At 32.8% G+C, this 17,641-nt stretch overlaps 1 protein-coding gene across 4 annotated transcripts in view; it reads right to left on the bottom strand.

Annotated features, from left to right (window-relative positions):
* Nucleotides 1-17,355: 17,355 nt before the first annotated feature.
* Nucleotides 17,356-17,641, bottom strand: part of LOC118190395 (WD repeat-containing protein 89) — a 139,739-nt gene continuing 139,453 nt past the window's right edge. For all 4 annotated transcript variants that reach the window (XM_085815552.1, XM_085815553.1, XM_035361090.2 and 1 more), the window contains one exon: nt 17,356-17,480. In XM_085815552.1, the coding sequence (XP_085671678.1) occupies nt 17,421-17,480 (60 nt within the window). In that variant the 3' untranslated portion in view covers nt 17,356-17,420. The remainder of the gene's footprint in view (nt 17,481-17,641) is intronic.

Genomic DNA, 17,641 nt, shown 5'->3' with positions numbered 1-17,641 from the left:
GTAGCACATGCGCAGATATGCAGGTAGACGTAATGGGGGAGTGTCTAAGTAGTATAAAGCATGTTGTCGGTGTAAGATCAGTATTTCTGGCAAAGAGATTGCACGCCGTATAGCAGTTAAAATCACACCGAGTTGCTGCCTCAGCGAGAAATGGCGAATAATCAATCTGTTACACGACATCTGGATGCTTTTACCCGAGGTCGAATCATTGGGAAGTTGGAGGAAGGCCGCAGTGTGACAAGTGTGGCTGCAGAGTTCGGAATTGCTCACAGCATCGTTTCACGACTTTGGAGACAATTTCAAACTACAGGAACAGCTATCCGGGGGTTTAGTAGTGGTCGTCCACGAGGAACCACACCCGCAGATGACCGGTATATTGCCTTACAGGCCAGAAGAAACAGGCGGCAGACAGCGGGAGAAATCGCTAGACACACGACATAGGCGAGTGGACGACCGATATCGCGTTTTACCGTGGCCAGAAGATTGCACGGTGGTGGTCTGTTTGCACGATGCCCTGTACGGTGTGTACCTCTAACTCCTGCCCACTGGAGAAGGCGTTCTCTGTGGTGCCAGGAACACCGGAATTGGAGAGACAATGAATGGGGACGAGTACTCTTTACAGATGAGAGCAGATTCAGTCTGAGTAGCGATTCTCATCGCATACTCATCTGGAGAGAGCGGGGAAGCCGCAATCATCCCTCGAACATCTTTGAAAGGGACAGGTATGGAGGTGGCGGTGTTCTCGTTTGGGGAGGCATCATGCTTGGTAGTCGTACAGACCTTCACATCTTCGACGCAGGTTCAGTCAACGGGACCCGTTATTGTAACGAGATTCTGCTTCCAGATGTGCGTCTTTTTACAGGCGCTATGGGTCCGCAGTTCCTTTTCATGGACGACAATGCACCATGTCATCGCACAGTAGCTGCCGAACAGCTCTTAGAGAGTGAGGATATTGAACGTATGGATTGGCCGGCACGATCTCCGGATCTCAATCCCACCGAGCATGTATGGGATTTTCTAGGCAGACGCTTGGCAGCTCGTACCTTAACACCAGTAACGATTCCGTAGCTTCGATTGGCGCTGCAAGACGAATGGGCAGCAATGCCTCAACAACTCTTCGACACCCTCATTCTCAGCTTGGGCAGACGCTGTGAAACCTGCCTAGCAGTCAGGGGAGATCATATCCCCTATTAAAGACCGGATGTTTCTTGCTGGACACCCATCACAGGGATGTTTCGGCCGTCAGTCGCATTGCGCTCCATGCTACTTTTTCAATAAAGCTTCTTTTTATCTCTCTGATTTCTCTTTTAGTAAGAGACCCACCAGCGGCCGAGCGGTAAAGACACTGAACACTGGTAATTCGGTCTGAGGTTCGAATCCCACGAACGGGCTGGCTGCATGGGCGTTTTCGTGGTTTTCCCCATGTGTAACGTGTATACGAGCCAGTTTCCCTTAGAAAGTCCTCCACGAAGGCATCCCTCCCTTTAGGCAGATAGCCCTCGTGTGCTTTGCCATAATAAAATAATCCAATCCAATCCAATCCTCTTTTAGTAAGTGTTGCTTACATTACTCATGTCCTTACGTATTGGGGATCTCACGGTATTAAATGTGTTGATTTGGAAAGCTTTTGTACAAAGTTATATTGAAAAAACCGTCTCGTCCTTAATTTTTGCACACCAGTGTATATGGCAACTTATTTCCCTTTCCCTTTTTGAATTGTGCGTGAGCGGAAAAAAAAATTACATCGTTCTTTCTATCAAATAATGTTCTTTATATTATATTTTTAATTATAATTGTTATTATTTTATTTTTTTTTTCTTTTTCAAATTTCATTTTAATTGTTTAAGTTGCATGTTTCTTTCAAATAAACTGTTTTAAAATTTTCTACTTACTCATTCGAACTGCGTAGTTTAAATAAAAGGTGTATCGTTTATTTTTTTTTTTTTTTTTTTTTTTTTTTTTTTTTTTTCAAATAGTTTTCTTTATATTTTTTAGTCACAGTTATTATTTTAGGTAATTTTTAAATTTTTACACTTGTTTTTAATTGTTTGTGTTGCATTGTCTCTTCAGATAATTGTTTTAAAATTTTCAATTCATTCATTCGAACTGCGCATTTTAAATATATTTATTAATATAAATTTTCCAGAATTTGATTTTATTTATTTGAATTGCGCTTCATTCGGAAGAATACTTTGCGACCCAGACTACAATGCGTTTGAAAACTGCGTATATTAAAAGAGAAAATACAGTATAGTTAAGTAGTTTTAATATTGTGCCCATTGCTTTACCCAATTTTATCATCCTACGTTTAATTTCTTAAAATGTTATTCATATTTTAGTCAAATATATTATTTTTTAAATCGCAGGAATCAAATATCATAAATTTTTTACAAAAAAAAATACTAAATTTTATGCAAAAATTTATTTATTTATTTATTTATTTTTTTCCTTGTTAATGGCTTCTTTTTTTTTTTTTTTTTTTTTTTTTTTTTTTTTTCCCCCAAGGCATTCTGCAAATATATTAAAAGCATCCAACTTTTCGAAACATCTTGGTATTTCTGATATTAATTTTAAATAAAGTTATCGCCTCCCATTTCAAAAGGTACCACAAACGGCCGAGCGTAAAGTCGTTGAACAGTGGTAGTTCGCTCCGGGTTTCGAATCCCGGCGAACGGGCTGGTTGCATGGGCATTTTCATGGTTTTTCTCATGTGTAACGTGTATACGAGCTGGTTTCGCTTAGGAAGATCTTCACGAAGGCATATTTCCTTTTAGGCAGATAGCCCTGCTTCGCCGTAATTTAATAATCCAATCCAATCCATTTCATCAGTATTTGGTCAGAGCCTTTATCAGTCTTCAGAGGATAAACATTTTGAAGGCATGAGATGAAAGGAAAGGCTGGCTTCATCAAGAGGGAAAACGTCTTTAGATGATATCCATATACGTTACTGGATAAATTCTTGAATCTTCAAATAATTCGAATGAGAAATCATGAGATGCTCCGCTTATGATACAATATGATGTTCTATGAATTAAATTAAATTTATACAACCATACAGTCGAAAGCCAGTCGCTCATCACTTCAATCCGCAATTATATCGTTTTTGTCTTTTCCGTTAGCACAAACTCAATTGCTGCTATTTGTTGGTGTACACGTCCAAGTGTTTTCTCTTTGAACACCCAGCTACCTTGAAATAGATTCCCCCTTTTTTTTTTTTTTCCTTTCTTCAGCAGATTTGTTTTTAGTGCTGACACAAGAAAGTTAAGATTTTTCGATTATTACACTTCCATAAATTTTGCATTCTTGTGAAATTTTTTAAAATATCAGTTACATCAAATGCGTTTCAACTGAAGACAGCTTTTAACTTTCTAGACATTTTAACTATAAATAAAATTTAAAGCAAAGTCCAAATGATAAATATTTTAATTAAAAGATTTTTTAAATGAAAAAGAAATAAACCACTCCAGCAGCACTTATCCTGTACCACCGAATAACCAGATTATTATATCGGGTGCAAACAATCTAAATCATATTATTTAGAATTTTTAATATAGAATCCAATAATTTCTATATTTAAGAAGATTTTTTTATATAATCTACAACACTAGAGAAAATTACTACTTAAAACATTCTTTCTAAGAGAATTAATGTAAAAATTTATATTTATATATATATATATATATATATATATATATACATATTTTAAAGCTGGGACATTACCCAAACTGTCAACGTCTTGTTTGCTTAAAAACATTGTGAAAATAAACATCAAACCAACTTTGTCAGCTTTAGACAATTAAGTTTAAATGAAGTTAAAGTAAAGTAGCAGACGATAACACGGCGAAGGTAAAAATTTACTCTTACAAATATTTTTAAAAAAAGGAAAAAAAATAAAAAATTTTTAAAAATATTAAAAATTTTAATAATAGCATTTATAATTTAAAAAAAATAACTTTTCATGTAGTATTAATAAATATTTATTACGCATCATTGAGAGCAAAAATTTCATATAATCCGTAAAAATTTATTTGAAATTTAAGTTTTAAAATAGCTGTGACAATTCACCGTAACAAAATCCATAAAACACATTTGGCGTTATTATCGCTCAAGAAAAAAATACCAACTTTCAAAACGCGCAAATATGTAAATTCGTGTATATCTTAGAAAATTTTGAATAAAAAACTCTAATTTTTTGCATGTATGCTTAGAACTAACTACACCTACTTTAAGATGATGGTAAAAATTGCATAGGTTATAATTCAAATTTTTGTTTGAAAAATTTATAAAAAAAATATTTAAAAATAGAAATTTTAAAACTAAAACACAAAAAATGGATGAATTTTATTTGGAATGAACCTAAATTTCGAAATGTGAAAGAAAAATGCAAAAACATTAAAAAAAAAAAAAAAAAAAAAAAAGAGATATTAATAAATATATACCAAATTCAACTAATATTGAAGAGCTAAAATTTTGAGAGCTAATTTTTTAAGTACTACTCGTACCATTTTTACAAAACTTGGCAGTCTGGCATAATTTGAGTCGTAGAATCGAAATATGGAAAAAAATTGGTATGTTATTTTAAGAAAAAGACCGATTTTGTGTCAAAATACCTATGTTAGAATAGTGCTATATATAAATCTAACATATATCCTAAGTCGCGCTTTCGAGATATGAAAAACGCAATTTGAATTTTGTCAATCGGCCCAGTAGAATGGGAAATATAGAACTGTCTCATCCCCCCCCCGCAATGTTCATTTTTGGGGGGGCATATTTTGCAGTTTGAACAAATAAAATAAAAACATGGAGAAATCAAGTGACATAAAGACATGAAGTACAATAAGCAATATTAAATTATTCACAAATCACTCAAAAACTGATACGCAACAAAGAGTGAACTTGCCTCAATTACATATAAAAAAGTTCAGCAACGCTATGACAGTGGAGTTCCGGTAATAATGAGGCGATGGAAAGCTACTGACATTCTTGGATAAGCACAATTTTGAGGCAGATAACAACAAAAACATCAGCAAGTTTGAAATCAGGAGGATATGTGGACAGATATTTTATATAACAATGGCAAGATAGGAATTTGTACAAAATAAAATACTGACATTTTAGAATAGTTTCTTTATCAACCTTGCGTAATTAAGTGAAAAGAACTCAACCGCGTTATACAATCAAATAAGTTTGGAACGGACATGATCATACTAAGCTGTACCCACTGTACATAAGAGAAAACAAGCTGAAAGGAGAAAAAGAAAGTTCATATTTTCTTTGTTCAAACGTATGAACTCTTCATTCTTCAACCAGTATGTAGCAGTAGGTAACTGCTAGAGATATTAATTACACTTTAAATCTTTCTCCTTGTCTAGGTCTGAATTAAGATTCAAACTTTAGCATAGGTAAAATCCCTTTAATTAATGTAGTTTACAGATAAAGATGTGGAATGATAGGTTAATTCTGTAACCTTCATTTGACAGCATTCAAAATGGCGGTATCAGAAAAAAAAAAAAATCATTGTGGGCTAGAACATGCAAAATACCCAACAATAATCGTTGTTTAGAGACATTTTTAATCAAATTTGCTAAAAAAAAAAAAAAAAAAAAAAAAAAAAAAAAAAAAAAAAAAAAGCACCTCAGTCACATAATAATATGACAAAGCAGATGAAACATTTAAAGGGCAGGGGTTGCTTCTGTAAGAAAAAAACACAAATATGCTGACTTTTGTTCATTTCAACAACCAAGCAGCGGTCAATAGTTGGAATAGCTGAAAACATTCTTGCGATTTAGCCTTGAAGCTCCAGCAAGTCCTTGCATCATGCCAATAGATAAGTAAGTAAAATTATGGAGTGTGTTTCACAAGCTTCTCAAGAAAAACTTCACAAAGCAAGAACACTAAAATGTGCCGAAAAGTTAAATGAATAAATTTTACTATAGATCTGAAAGAGCATGATTTCGCGGGCAGACTATAGTTCCAGTGGCGTAGCGGGGGGGGGGGTGTATGATGCCCCGGGCGTTGCTCGCAGAGGGGCGCCAAATGGTCTCCAAACAAGATTTTCCGGAAAATTTCAGTTTTTATTTTGATCAATTTCCGAACAAATATTTAAAATTAATAATTACTGTAATATAATTAATTTTTTATTTTCTTGATTTGTCTGATAAAATGTGTAATAAAATGTTTGCAGTACTTCAACCAAATATCTCCGCATACAAAACGTTCTTTCTGACCACTTTATTTCTCTAAAATAGAGATATATTTTTATTTTTTAAAAACGAAATGGACATATAGATCCCACTTTTGATTTTAAAACGATAATACGACCTTTTCCCGAATTTTTCAAACATATCCAGTTTCCAAAAATTGATTCCATAGTCTGGAAATGACATTTTGGAAAACGCTTTCGTTACAATGGATTGCGTTTAACTAACGCCTGATGGCGTTCCTGGCTACCGATTCAACTAAGTCATCAGGCTGAAGCATCGTATATTCACTGCTTCAAAGCATTCAACGCGTGTCAATTGTTTTTAATCTCCTATAGTACAAAAAAAAAAAAAATGCTGCAGGTCGCTCCTTATCTAAAACGCATAGTTTTCGACGTCACAGACTACTAAATTTGCATATTCCCAACTTGTAAATGTTATAATTTTCCTTTATAATCTCTTCTATTTCCTTTTGTTAAAAAGGTTGTCGATTATATGGTTATTTCATACCGAACTCACAATATCTCCTAATTGTTTTGAACAGTGAATGTGAATCCAAGATGTTACTCCACAGTAGAAAAGAAATTGAACCTAAAACTCCATTACAGATCTATGGAAAAAATGTTTTTCCAAGCCTAAGAGTAGCACTTCAACCACTCCTCACTATTTCATTATCGAATGCTAGCTATGAACGTTCATTCAGCAAATTAAAATAAATTTGGACATATTTACAATCAACGATGTGACAAGATTCCCTAAGTCATCTAGAATTTTTAAATGTGGGAAGAGAAAAGTTTGAAATGATAGACTTGATAAAGTAATTCATAAATTTGCTTCATCCAAGGCAAGAAAAATGTATACATTAGTAATTAATTCTATTAATGTATTATAATATTAAATTATTATTAATAAATATATCTACTTATCTATAATATATATTAAACTTATTGTTTAAAAATTGCACTTTAAAAAAAAAAAACAATATATAACCCGCGAACGAGCTGGCTGCATGGGAGTTTTTGTGGTTTTTCCCATGTGTAAAGTGTATACGAGCCAGTTCCCTTAGAAAGTCATCCACGAAGGCATCCCTTCCCTTAGGCAGATAGCCCACGAGGCTTTGCCATAATCAGACACACACACACAATTATATAAACATGTAAAATAAATAATACCTTTTTAAATAATTCTAGATCATTGTATGTCTGATTTTTCTGCCGACACAGATACATTTCCGAACCCAATGCTAGTGCAGTTAGGTAGTGACTATTCTGAATATATTTTAGGGTATTTTATGGCAGATTCAGCATTTTATTATTATTTGTACTATTTTCTTATTAAGAATATATTCTATACATTATATTACCTTGTTTTTTTGGGGGGGCGCCAAAAAGGTATCTTGCCCCGGGCACCAGTTATGCTCACTACGCCACTGTATTGTTCTGTGAACCCATGTTTCATTTCCATGGCAAAGTGAACAGGTACAATTTGCTATTTGGAGCATGGAAAACCCACTAGTTACATTGGGTATGTAATTCTCTGAGTAAATGCTTTCTGCTGCTTAGCAAAACGCAATGTGTTAAGACCTATTTTAAGAAAATGGTTAAGAACCGAGTGATTTATTTTTGGAGATAACTGAAAGAGATGACTTTTTTATGCCCTCTTTAACAGGACTATTATTATTATTTATTTTCAGTTCTACATTGATCGGCTCCCTCTAGTATCCAAATCAGTTAATGTCTTAAGCACAGAGTTCTTTAAAGAGAGCTTTAAGCAGCTGTAGAGACATTAGGTATTTTTTGAAAGCAAGAGTCATGAAAAATGAGCAATGCCCTCGCCTCTGGAATATGCGCCCAGCGTGCTGACCACTACACTACGAAGGAACGCTAAGAAGGTGGGAGAAATACCTTATGCACTCCCCCTTTTAAAGGGCGACTGGGGATTTTAGCGAAACCAATCGCCCAATCCCAGGTGTAGAGAATAATCACCCACCACCCTTTTAGTTCAGGCACCATTTGTAGAGACATTAGATATTTTTTGAAAGCAGGAGTGATGAAAAAAGAGCAACACCCTGGCCGGGAATTGAACCACGGACCTCTGGAATATGTGCCAGTGTGCTGACCACTAGACTACGAAGGCATACTAAGAAGGCGGGGAAAATACTTTATACAGCTATAACTAGAAGAGAGCTTTAAGCAGCTATAGCTGACATCTCATTATTACTTCTCTTAGCAACTTTGTTATTCATTGTCTCTGCAGTTTGCTACCTGTAATTATTAGTGAGAGTTTGAGGGCTTGAGTCACTTTGTCTTGTAATTTAATATTTTAATTTAATTTGAACTGCTGTTCCTGATATTCCCAAAAGCTGCGTAGATATATTTTTATACACGGCTTGGGTAACGTTAGTCTGACAATTGAAAAAGAAGATTTATTTTAAACTGCTGAATTAGAGTTATTTTACTTAGAACTTTAAGACGAGATCATAAGTCATCTGACTGTCTTTGTGGATCCAGCAGTTAGAACAGGATGGATCCCTACACCTCTGTGGCAAGAAATCAGAAACTGAATGATTGCGTAAACGCCTGAGGTGTTACAAAGGGCTCTCACGTCGAGCATTTGTCGATATCCACAGAAATTTATAGAGCTAAACTTTAATTTTAAATCTGTATTTGTGAAATTAATTCATTACAGTAGAAACGAGTATCTTTTGTTTCTGTATAATTAAATTTGATTTGTCCTGTCTTTGAAAACAGACTCAAGATCCAGCAGCCATTGCTAAAGAGCTCGACTGATTTTATTTGAACAGCATTTATGCAGAAGGTATTTACACATTTTTAGAACAGTTCTCATAAAGAATTTATAAAAAGCAAATGTCTTGGAATAAAAATTTTTCACAACAGCTTATTATTTGAAATGAGAAATATCATTTGGTATATTTAAATTTATTTGTCTTTCAAGATGTCGCATGCAAACAAGCTGTGGATTGAAGGATATGTTTTTTCGCTTTAAGAAGCAAATAATTCGTATTCCATAATTAAAAAAAAGAAAGAATCTAAAAGCTTTCAGATATTACATCGAAAGGGGTATTTTTTTCTTTTATTGATTTATACACACATGCACGTTTTGAAAACATTTGGGCTAGAAATATTTAAAAACAGCATATCTTTAGAATTTCTGAGGGACAGTCTCGCGTGAAGATAAAAATGTTTTATTGCGTACAGTGTTGCCACTGCTCAAAATTGAAATCGTTGAGTTTTTTTTAATAAAATATTCGTTAAAGTTTTACAAAATATGAAATACACAATACAACAAATTCAAAATTCAATAGTTGGGCTTCCAGGCAGTGTTGCCAGAAAATTTTCAACCAAAGTAGCAAAAGAGGACTAAAAGAATCACAAATGATGTCAGAGACCACGTGATTTTGTGACGTCAAAGTTACGCATGCTCGCATGACCTCTGACGTCAGCACAAACTTACCGTCTTTCGGTTCTGTAACTTACAGATTGTATTCGATTGTTAGTCTTTTTAATTATATATCTTAGCTTTAACAAAAATTTTAAAACTATCTTTTTCACTTTCAATTGTTTAAATATCCATTTCTTTCTTAATTAATTTTCATTTAATTTCATCTATTTTTAAATTAATTTGCAGATATCCATTCTTAAGAGATTCCTCATGTTTAGACTATTAGTGCTTTTGTACTAACTTTTTTGAGTTGGCAAATAGTTTTTTTTAATTTATTGTTTTTTTTTTTCCACTTAATTGTGAACCTTTTAATTGAGGAATGCTTTTCAGTGAGTTTTCCGTTCTGTATAGTGGATTTGTTTCAAATTCTGATTACTTAAGAAAGCCTTTTTCTTTCACTATTAAAGTTATTTATGTTGTTATTTAGAAAAATGCCATTGCTTTGATTTTTAAATCATTTCCATTGCTTAGTTCTTAGCAATATTATAATCAAGAGTAGGAATTTCATTTCTTTCTCTGTTTGTCTTGCGCAAGCTGCAAGCTCTTTGGTTCAATTCATTATCACCATAGAACTGCGAGAGGAGAAACTGACTTAAAAACAAATCATATGGTGGATGAGGGAAGGTGGTGAGAAGTCCCGAAGCATTTCTTTCTTTCCACTTTTTCCACTTCCCGTAGCGTTCTCGTTATACTGGCGTCAGGTGTGCAGCCTTGTATAGGAAAGGTCACATGTAAATCAGATTGCTAGATGCCAACTTCTATTTAATCCTAAATAAACTGTTTTTTAATATAAATAACTTTTATTTGATACATTATTTTAATATAAAAGCATTTTACGATATATTAAAAAAGTCTTTAAAGTCGCAAAAAGTAGCTTAACCCTTTCGTGGGCCATTTATTTCTCTTTTGAATTTCTCCTGTTTTTTTATGTTTTATTATCAACTAAACAGGAACAACTAAACATTTAAGGAAATATATTTTATTTTTCCAAATTTTTTTTTTACATTTAAATTCTAGGGGTGGGAAGTATACTTCCCACGGGACCTTTTATGGTCATAGAGAAAATGCAATGTAAAGGCGATTATTTGCCGTGAAAAGATGAGAAACATGTTGCAATGCACAAGGGTACATCACATACTGCACACATATAGCGGGTCCTCTTTTCTTGGGCCTTTGTGCTACATTTCCTACATCGTCTATAGTTGGAAGCCATCTTTGGCATATGATTTCCCACATTGGCTAAGCGTATATCATCCGGAGCTGCACACAGTTTTGCTTGGAAGCTAGCAGCACGGCCTCTCCTTTTTCGAGGAATATCCGTCTGTTAGTTGACGAGCTAATGCTATACATAATGTTAGCTGGTCTAAACTTCTGTTTCTCTTGTTTACTTGCCACACTATAAAACTATTTACGATGCCAAGATCAGTAAGAAAATAAAAAATACGACGCCACCATTCTACATATCTTCTTCCTATTTGGTATCTTTCTCTTCTTTGATCGAAGCAATCAACCCCTCCCATGATATCGTTATATACAGCAACAGCTTTAGGGCAAGGTACTTCAGTTTTAGTACCATCCTTTTTTGTATGATTTACAGATGTAATAATCGCTGAATTGTGTGCAGTAGTCAACAATGTAACAGCCTTTTTGTTCATCCACTTTATTGCAGCAACACCTTCCTTAGCTAGGAACATTGATTTCTCCCTTTGTAGTTTGTTATTAGCCTTCAGTATCGGTGGAAGATCCTTCCTTTGCGGCCTCACAGTCCCCACAGAAAACAGACCACTTATAAGTAGACTTTTTGCAAGCCTAAAAGATGTCAAATAGTTATCATTGGCTATAAGATGACCTGTCTGTTTCACATCTTCCGTTAGTTTAGTTATTAGTGTTTTCCCTAAGCTCAATATTTTATCTTTATTATCAGAAGTTTCTTTTCCACAATAAATTTCAATTTTTTGAATATATCCAGTGTTAGAGTCTGCTAAACACCACATTTGTAACTTCTTTTTATAGTCTTCATTGGCATATACTGCTTCAATGAAGTTCTCCCTTTGAAAGCTATCATATGTTCATCTATTCATAATGTTGACGAAGGTTCATAGACAGGTATGGAATCATTGAGCTGTGAGAGGATTGGTCTGACTTTATGGAATTTATCATGACCAAGTTGCCCACATGGATGTGTGCTGTTATCGTTTACATGTAAAGTCTCAGTTATTTTTTGAGCCTCTTTGCGATTATTATTCTTGCTACTGATTGAACATTGAGAATAGGGTCTGTGCTCCAGTATTTTTTCAGTTCAGGCAATTGATGTATACCCATGAGTGTATGCATACCTACCCATGCTTTCAATTCTTTTGATGTGATTTCTTTCCAGTTCAAGATAATGTCTTTTGTGGTATGACTCAATCTCTTCCTTTTCTTAGGTTGCTTTGCATATGAGTTTCGTCAACAATATTCTGTAAATCCTCGGTAAAAATCATGCTAAAATAATCCTTTTCTTTTTCAGTAGAATTGAATGATATTTTCAAAAATATTCTAATTTTTCCAACATACCTATTGCACGTGGCTTTCATACATGATGCAATAGCATTTTCACTTTTCACCCATTATTTATTGTTCAATATTATATAGTTACTGCAGAAATATACAAAATAAGAGAACATTATTATAATAAAAACAGTGTTTACTTACATTTGTAGCAGAATCGTATAGCAATGCAAATGTCAAATCAAAACAGGTGTCTCAGTGGAACAGATCTCACACAACGCGTTCGAACTTTCAAAACAAATGTGCTAATTCTGTTTTCAATCGAATGAACACAGATGGCAGCACTATACTGAAGTGGAAATCAGAGTTCCCAACGTTATAATACCAAAGCCAATATATAATAGTGGGTTTTGCGCTTCCACCAGGTGTATTTCTCAGGATCATGTAGGTAAGTAACCTTCCCACGGCCCACAAAAGGGTTAAGAGAATGATTGATGGGGCAAAATCGCAAATATTAAAATTTTAGTAGCATAAGTTTGTCAAAAGTCACAAATCTATGAAAAAGCACACAATCTGGCAACACTGCTTCCAGGTGCTCATATTCAGGTGGAGGACTACATTATTCAAAATTTGATGACTCTGGATTTTTGAGGTAGCAAGCAATTTAATGCAAAATCATAGTGGTAAATACTACTTGATAAGTTTGAAATATATTATTGTCAACATATATTTGTAGTTGCTTCCCATTATTTTAAGTCATGAAGAAGCCTGCTCATAAAGGTATGTTGACCCCAAAAGTGCTTTCACTGTTAGTGTTTTTGTATTTAATAGGTCCATTAATTTAAAAAATTTCATCACTTTTATTTTCCGTATATATCAGTATGAAGAGTAATATTCTCTAATTCAGCTTCCAATTTGTTAATAAAACAAAAATTTTCCATTGACGAAGTTATATCTAATTCCAAGAAAGAATTTTTTGTGAACTATAAAATAGGTTCCATAAAATGTGTCTTGGAATTTTCCTTTAAATTCTCAGTAACAGATGGGTTTTCAAAATGTTTAGATAGACCATACTCTAGAATAAATTCTAGATCTAGAATAAGCATAAATAATGGAAAATGTTGACTGCTCTTCTACCAATCGACTTTACTAGAATAGCAGATAATTAACTCGTCATTTCTGATTTGAGTTTTGCTTTTTCTTGTAAAGTGGCATTTAGGTTGTTCAGTTTTGCAGTGATATTAATTAAAAACGCTAAGTCAGCAAGCCACACTTCATGTCATCCAATTTTTGGTCTTCTCTTTGGATATAAGAAGAGTTTTTATCTCCCGTAGCATTCCAACAAATCATGTTAAAATTTTTTGACTCGGACACCTTACTTCTGCATGATAAATTATATCACCATACTCACTATCTATCTCATCAAGTAAAGTCAATAATTCAAAGGCCATCGTCAGATAAAATTTACAAAGCGTACAAGCAGTCATTATGTGATTGAAGTTAAACATTTCAGCAGTCATTATGTGATTGAAGTTGAACATTTCAGCAGCCAAATTATCTTGATAAGTAATGCAGTAGTATGAATTTAATTTGGAAAATATGTCATCCTGCTTATGAAGCTCAATAAACCCAATATTAGTTATGAACATACTGTTGGTTGTTTTGTCAAAATCAGCATGGTCAACAAGGCTTCTTGCATGAAAACAGAAAACCCCATTTTTGTGAACATCGGAAGTTGTGGCGAGTCAGTAACATCAGTAGATTCATTCAGCTACAGGGGAAAATATGAAACACTTTCCAAATCTGATCTCACATATCATCCACTCATCATGCCACTGCATTTTAGGACAAAAGCACATCTTTTATGATTTGGATCATTTCATTTTTGTTTTTAAATTCACAAAATAAAGACACTGAAATTGCCAGCACATCTTCCTTCACATAGAGGCCATCTGGATGTGCCTTTTTATGTGATACAAGAATGCAGCTTACTTTGAACACACAATACTCCCTGTATGTTTCTTTGCTTCATTTTTTAGGGTAAAAAGACTGTTTTGTTCAGCTTTTAGAGATGATTTTAATGACTGAAATTTATGTCTACCTGAATGGATATTTACAGCTAAAATCTTTACAAATAGTTTAATGATGATGTTCAATATCTGATTGTTCTCATACTGCTCCTAAATAAATAAACAAACTGCTCCTAAATAATAAACAAACTGCTTTTTTGCCAATGTTTATAAATAACAGTTTATAAATTTATAATAACATTGGCATTATATTATTATTTATAACAATGTTTATAAATAATAATATAATGCCAATGTTTATAAATCTTCCTTTCATTTATTGTTGAACTGATGGGTTTTCTGTTCTTTGGTGGCCCTGGCATATCACTCATATCGACAAGCACATCATAAAATATACAGATTATGAGGTATTTTAAAACTTGTCAGAAACAGTGCAGTTTGGTACCACTACCATGAACTTTTATTAGCTTATTTCAACTGAATTGATGAACAGCAAGTTTCAACTACATAGCTGGATGGATGATTTATCGCTTGTGCGGATATACAATGGTGCCAGCATCAAACGGGACTTTTGTAAAAATGGGCACTCTGATCCTAATCCGCCACACGCAGAAATGGGACACAATGAAGGTGATAACATATGAGTAGGTGAACACAATTGCAATACCCCTGTAAGTGATATGTAATTTTACCTTCATTTTTATTTATTTATTTTAAGCATTAGGATTAGAGTGAAGTTTTTGTCTCATGGTGATATTGTGATTGTCGCTCACGGGCACCCAAACCACCAGATGGAGAACACAGTTGTAGAAAGACATTTTTCAGTCTCATAACTTGATTCCATTCTAGAAGAGCAGTTACAATATTTCTCAATTTTCAGTCACTTTTGCATTCCTTGAGACATGCTTTTTTTATTGGTCTTCATCAATTTTAATTCTCTGCGCAATGCTATTTGGGAAATTCCCAGTTTAAAAGTAGCTCCCCTTTCACCCCGTGTGCAAAGAACGTCATAATCTTTTCACTTACACATTTTCAATATATTAAAAATTGCATAGACTACAAATTAATTTTTTTTTTTTTACAATGATTTATTTAATATCAAAACTCATGTTTCCAGCCAGCAGAAAGTTTTCATTTTGTTATACAAGCATAATCAATGTTTCGTTTACTTTCCCATTCAAAGACTCATAATATATGATTATATTAGGAAGCATTTCATGAAGATTTCTGAGAACTTTTATAAACATAATGAGTGTATCTTAATGTAAAGGTTTTGAACATTCAATCTTTAAAAAATGGGTTGCAGATGATATTCCAACCCTAAAAAATCAGTCTTTTGCCAATATAAATTTTGTAAGTGGCAAAGATGAGTTTGATTAACAGCAATTTTTCTATTGATTTGTATACATTTGTTTTGGCTCCTGGAAATTTAAATGCAATAAGCAATTTATTTTATTAACCATTGAGCACTATATATAAAATTTTAAAAAAATAATAAAATATGAAATAGCGTAAATGTTTTTATTTATCGGCAAAATTGTATCCAATTTTCTTGCCAAAAAAACGACCTAAAATGGTCCACCTTTTTCATTTTTTCTTCTATTCACATTTGGTGTATACAGATTTTTGTTTCTTTGTTTGTTTATTATTTTTGCTCATACCTTATTTTATTGCAAACTCAAGTTTATTTCTAGTGTATTTTTATATAATCTCTCACGGATAAGCTCCTATTGCATATATTAAATTACTTTATTATTTTGCAGTGTTAGTAACTTTGAGAAAGCTGACACTGGAACTTGAAAGCAGCTCACAGACCTTTATGCTGGTGAAATCTACCAAGCCTTCATGACAAATTTTTGTTTTGAGGTTAATGATATTGGTTATTTCATCTGGGAATATTTTGTATTATTTCCATAAATACATTTTGGGGCTCTAAAACCAATTTTTCTGAAAGGTTTCTAGTAATGTCATAATCTCCCCGTATAAATAAGAAATTAAGACTCAGTTGAATGTACTCAGACAGACTCATACACTTGAATTTCAATATTTAACAGTTAAATTTTATAGGGATAAATATTTAAATAAATATAGGAAGATTGGATCAAACACATTTTCATTGTCAAAATTTAAAAGTGTATAAAAAATGTACAAATATTTCACTTCTCTTATTAAATAATCGAATGAGATGCTTTGTGCTTAAACCAATATGTTGACTTTTGCAACTGAAATGTATATTTTTTCCCGAAATCTTATAAATTTTCAATGTACGTTTTGATATTCAAGTTAGTTATAAATAAGTGTTCTAATAATTTTAGATTGTAAATTTCTTTCATTCTTTTGATTTTCAATATCATAAATTCCAATTTTTATGCCCTCAATTATCTGGAATTTTCACGCATCCAGCATTCAGCATTTCAAGTTTTCTGATTAGTGCAGATTTTACTGTAATTTTCTTGATGGATATGCAGTTTTTTTGCATAAAACTGTTTGATGCACTTTCACAAAAAGAGTTGTCTCTATTTTTATCATATCTTATCTTTGACTCACAGCTTTGACTTGCATCTCTCTCTACCTTTGACTCAAAAATTGTCTCTATTTTATTTCTACTTTTTATCATATCTTATTATCTTATCATATCTTATTTTTATCATGCCTTTGACTTGTATCTGTATCTTTGACTCAAAAATTGTCTCTATTTTATCTCTACACTATGTCCTCTTGTACTCATATTTTGTGAGTAACCAATAATATTGAAAAATACAATAATTTTGTACTCAGTAAATCTTCATTAAATAATTCTTAAGATATGAATGTGTCATTTATGTATAAACAAACCAAATTTAATGCAAAATATAAACTAAACTGAGAAAGACATGACCTGAGACATGATCTGCAAAATCTGCTAACTCATACAAATTTCTGTTCCAAGGTATGCAGATTATCAGAATTCTACAGTAACGTTGTTAAAATTTATGAAATATCAAAAACGGTGGGGATAATATCTATTAATTTTCAAAACAAAATCTATTTTAAACCGCATGTGCAGTTTTTTTCAGTTGGTTACAAATTATGTATACTGTACTATGAAACTGGAAATCACTATATTGTATTATAAAAGAATTTATCAAAATCTTTGTAAATTCAAGAGATTTTTTTAAGAAAATTAAAATAAATTCAATTAAAATATTCACTTTTATTTTATCTATATATACACAAGTTATAGAAGAAATAAATATGATCAAAAATGACTCCATAAAGAGACAACACCATCTTCACCTCCTGTTGCAATAAATTTTCCCTGAAAAATAAATGCATATGTTCAGGAAATAAATCAAAGACTATATAATTATTAAAAGGTCATTTTTCATAAAATCTCTAAAAATAAAAAAAGTTAAGAGAAAACTCTTTTGACATCATTCTAGACAACAATGAGGAGAACAAAGTAACTTTTAATGACTT

This window comes from Stegodyphus dumicola, chromosome 4 (genome assembly GCF_044657685.1).
Source record: "Stegodyphus dumicola isolate Sdum_Otavi_A_Nest chromosome 4, ASM4465768v1".
Lineage (NCBI taxonomy): Eukaryota > Metazoa > Arthropoda > Arachnida > Araneae > Eresidae > Stegodyphus > Stegodyphus dumicola.
This window is presented reverse-complemented; position numbering and strand designations above follow the sequence as displayed.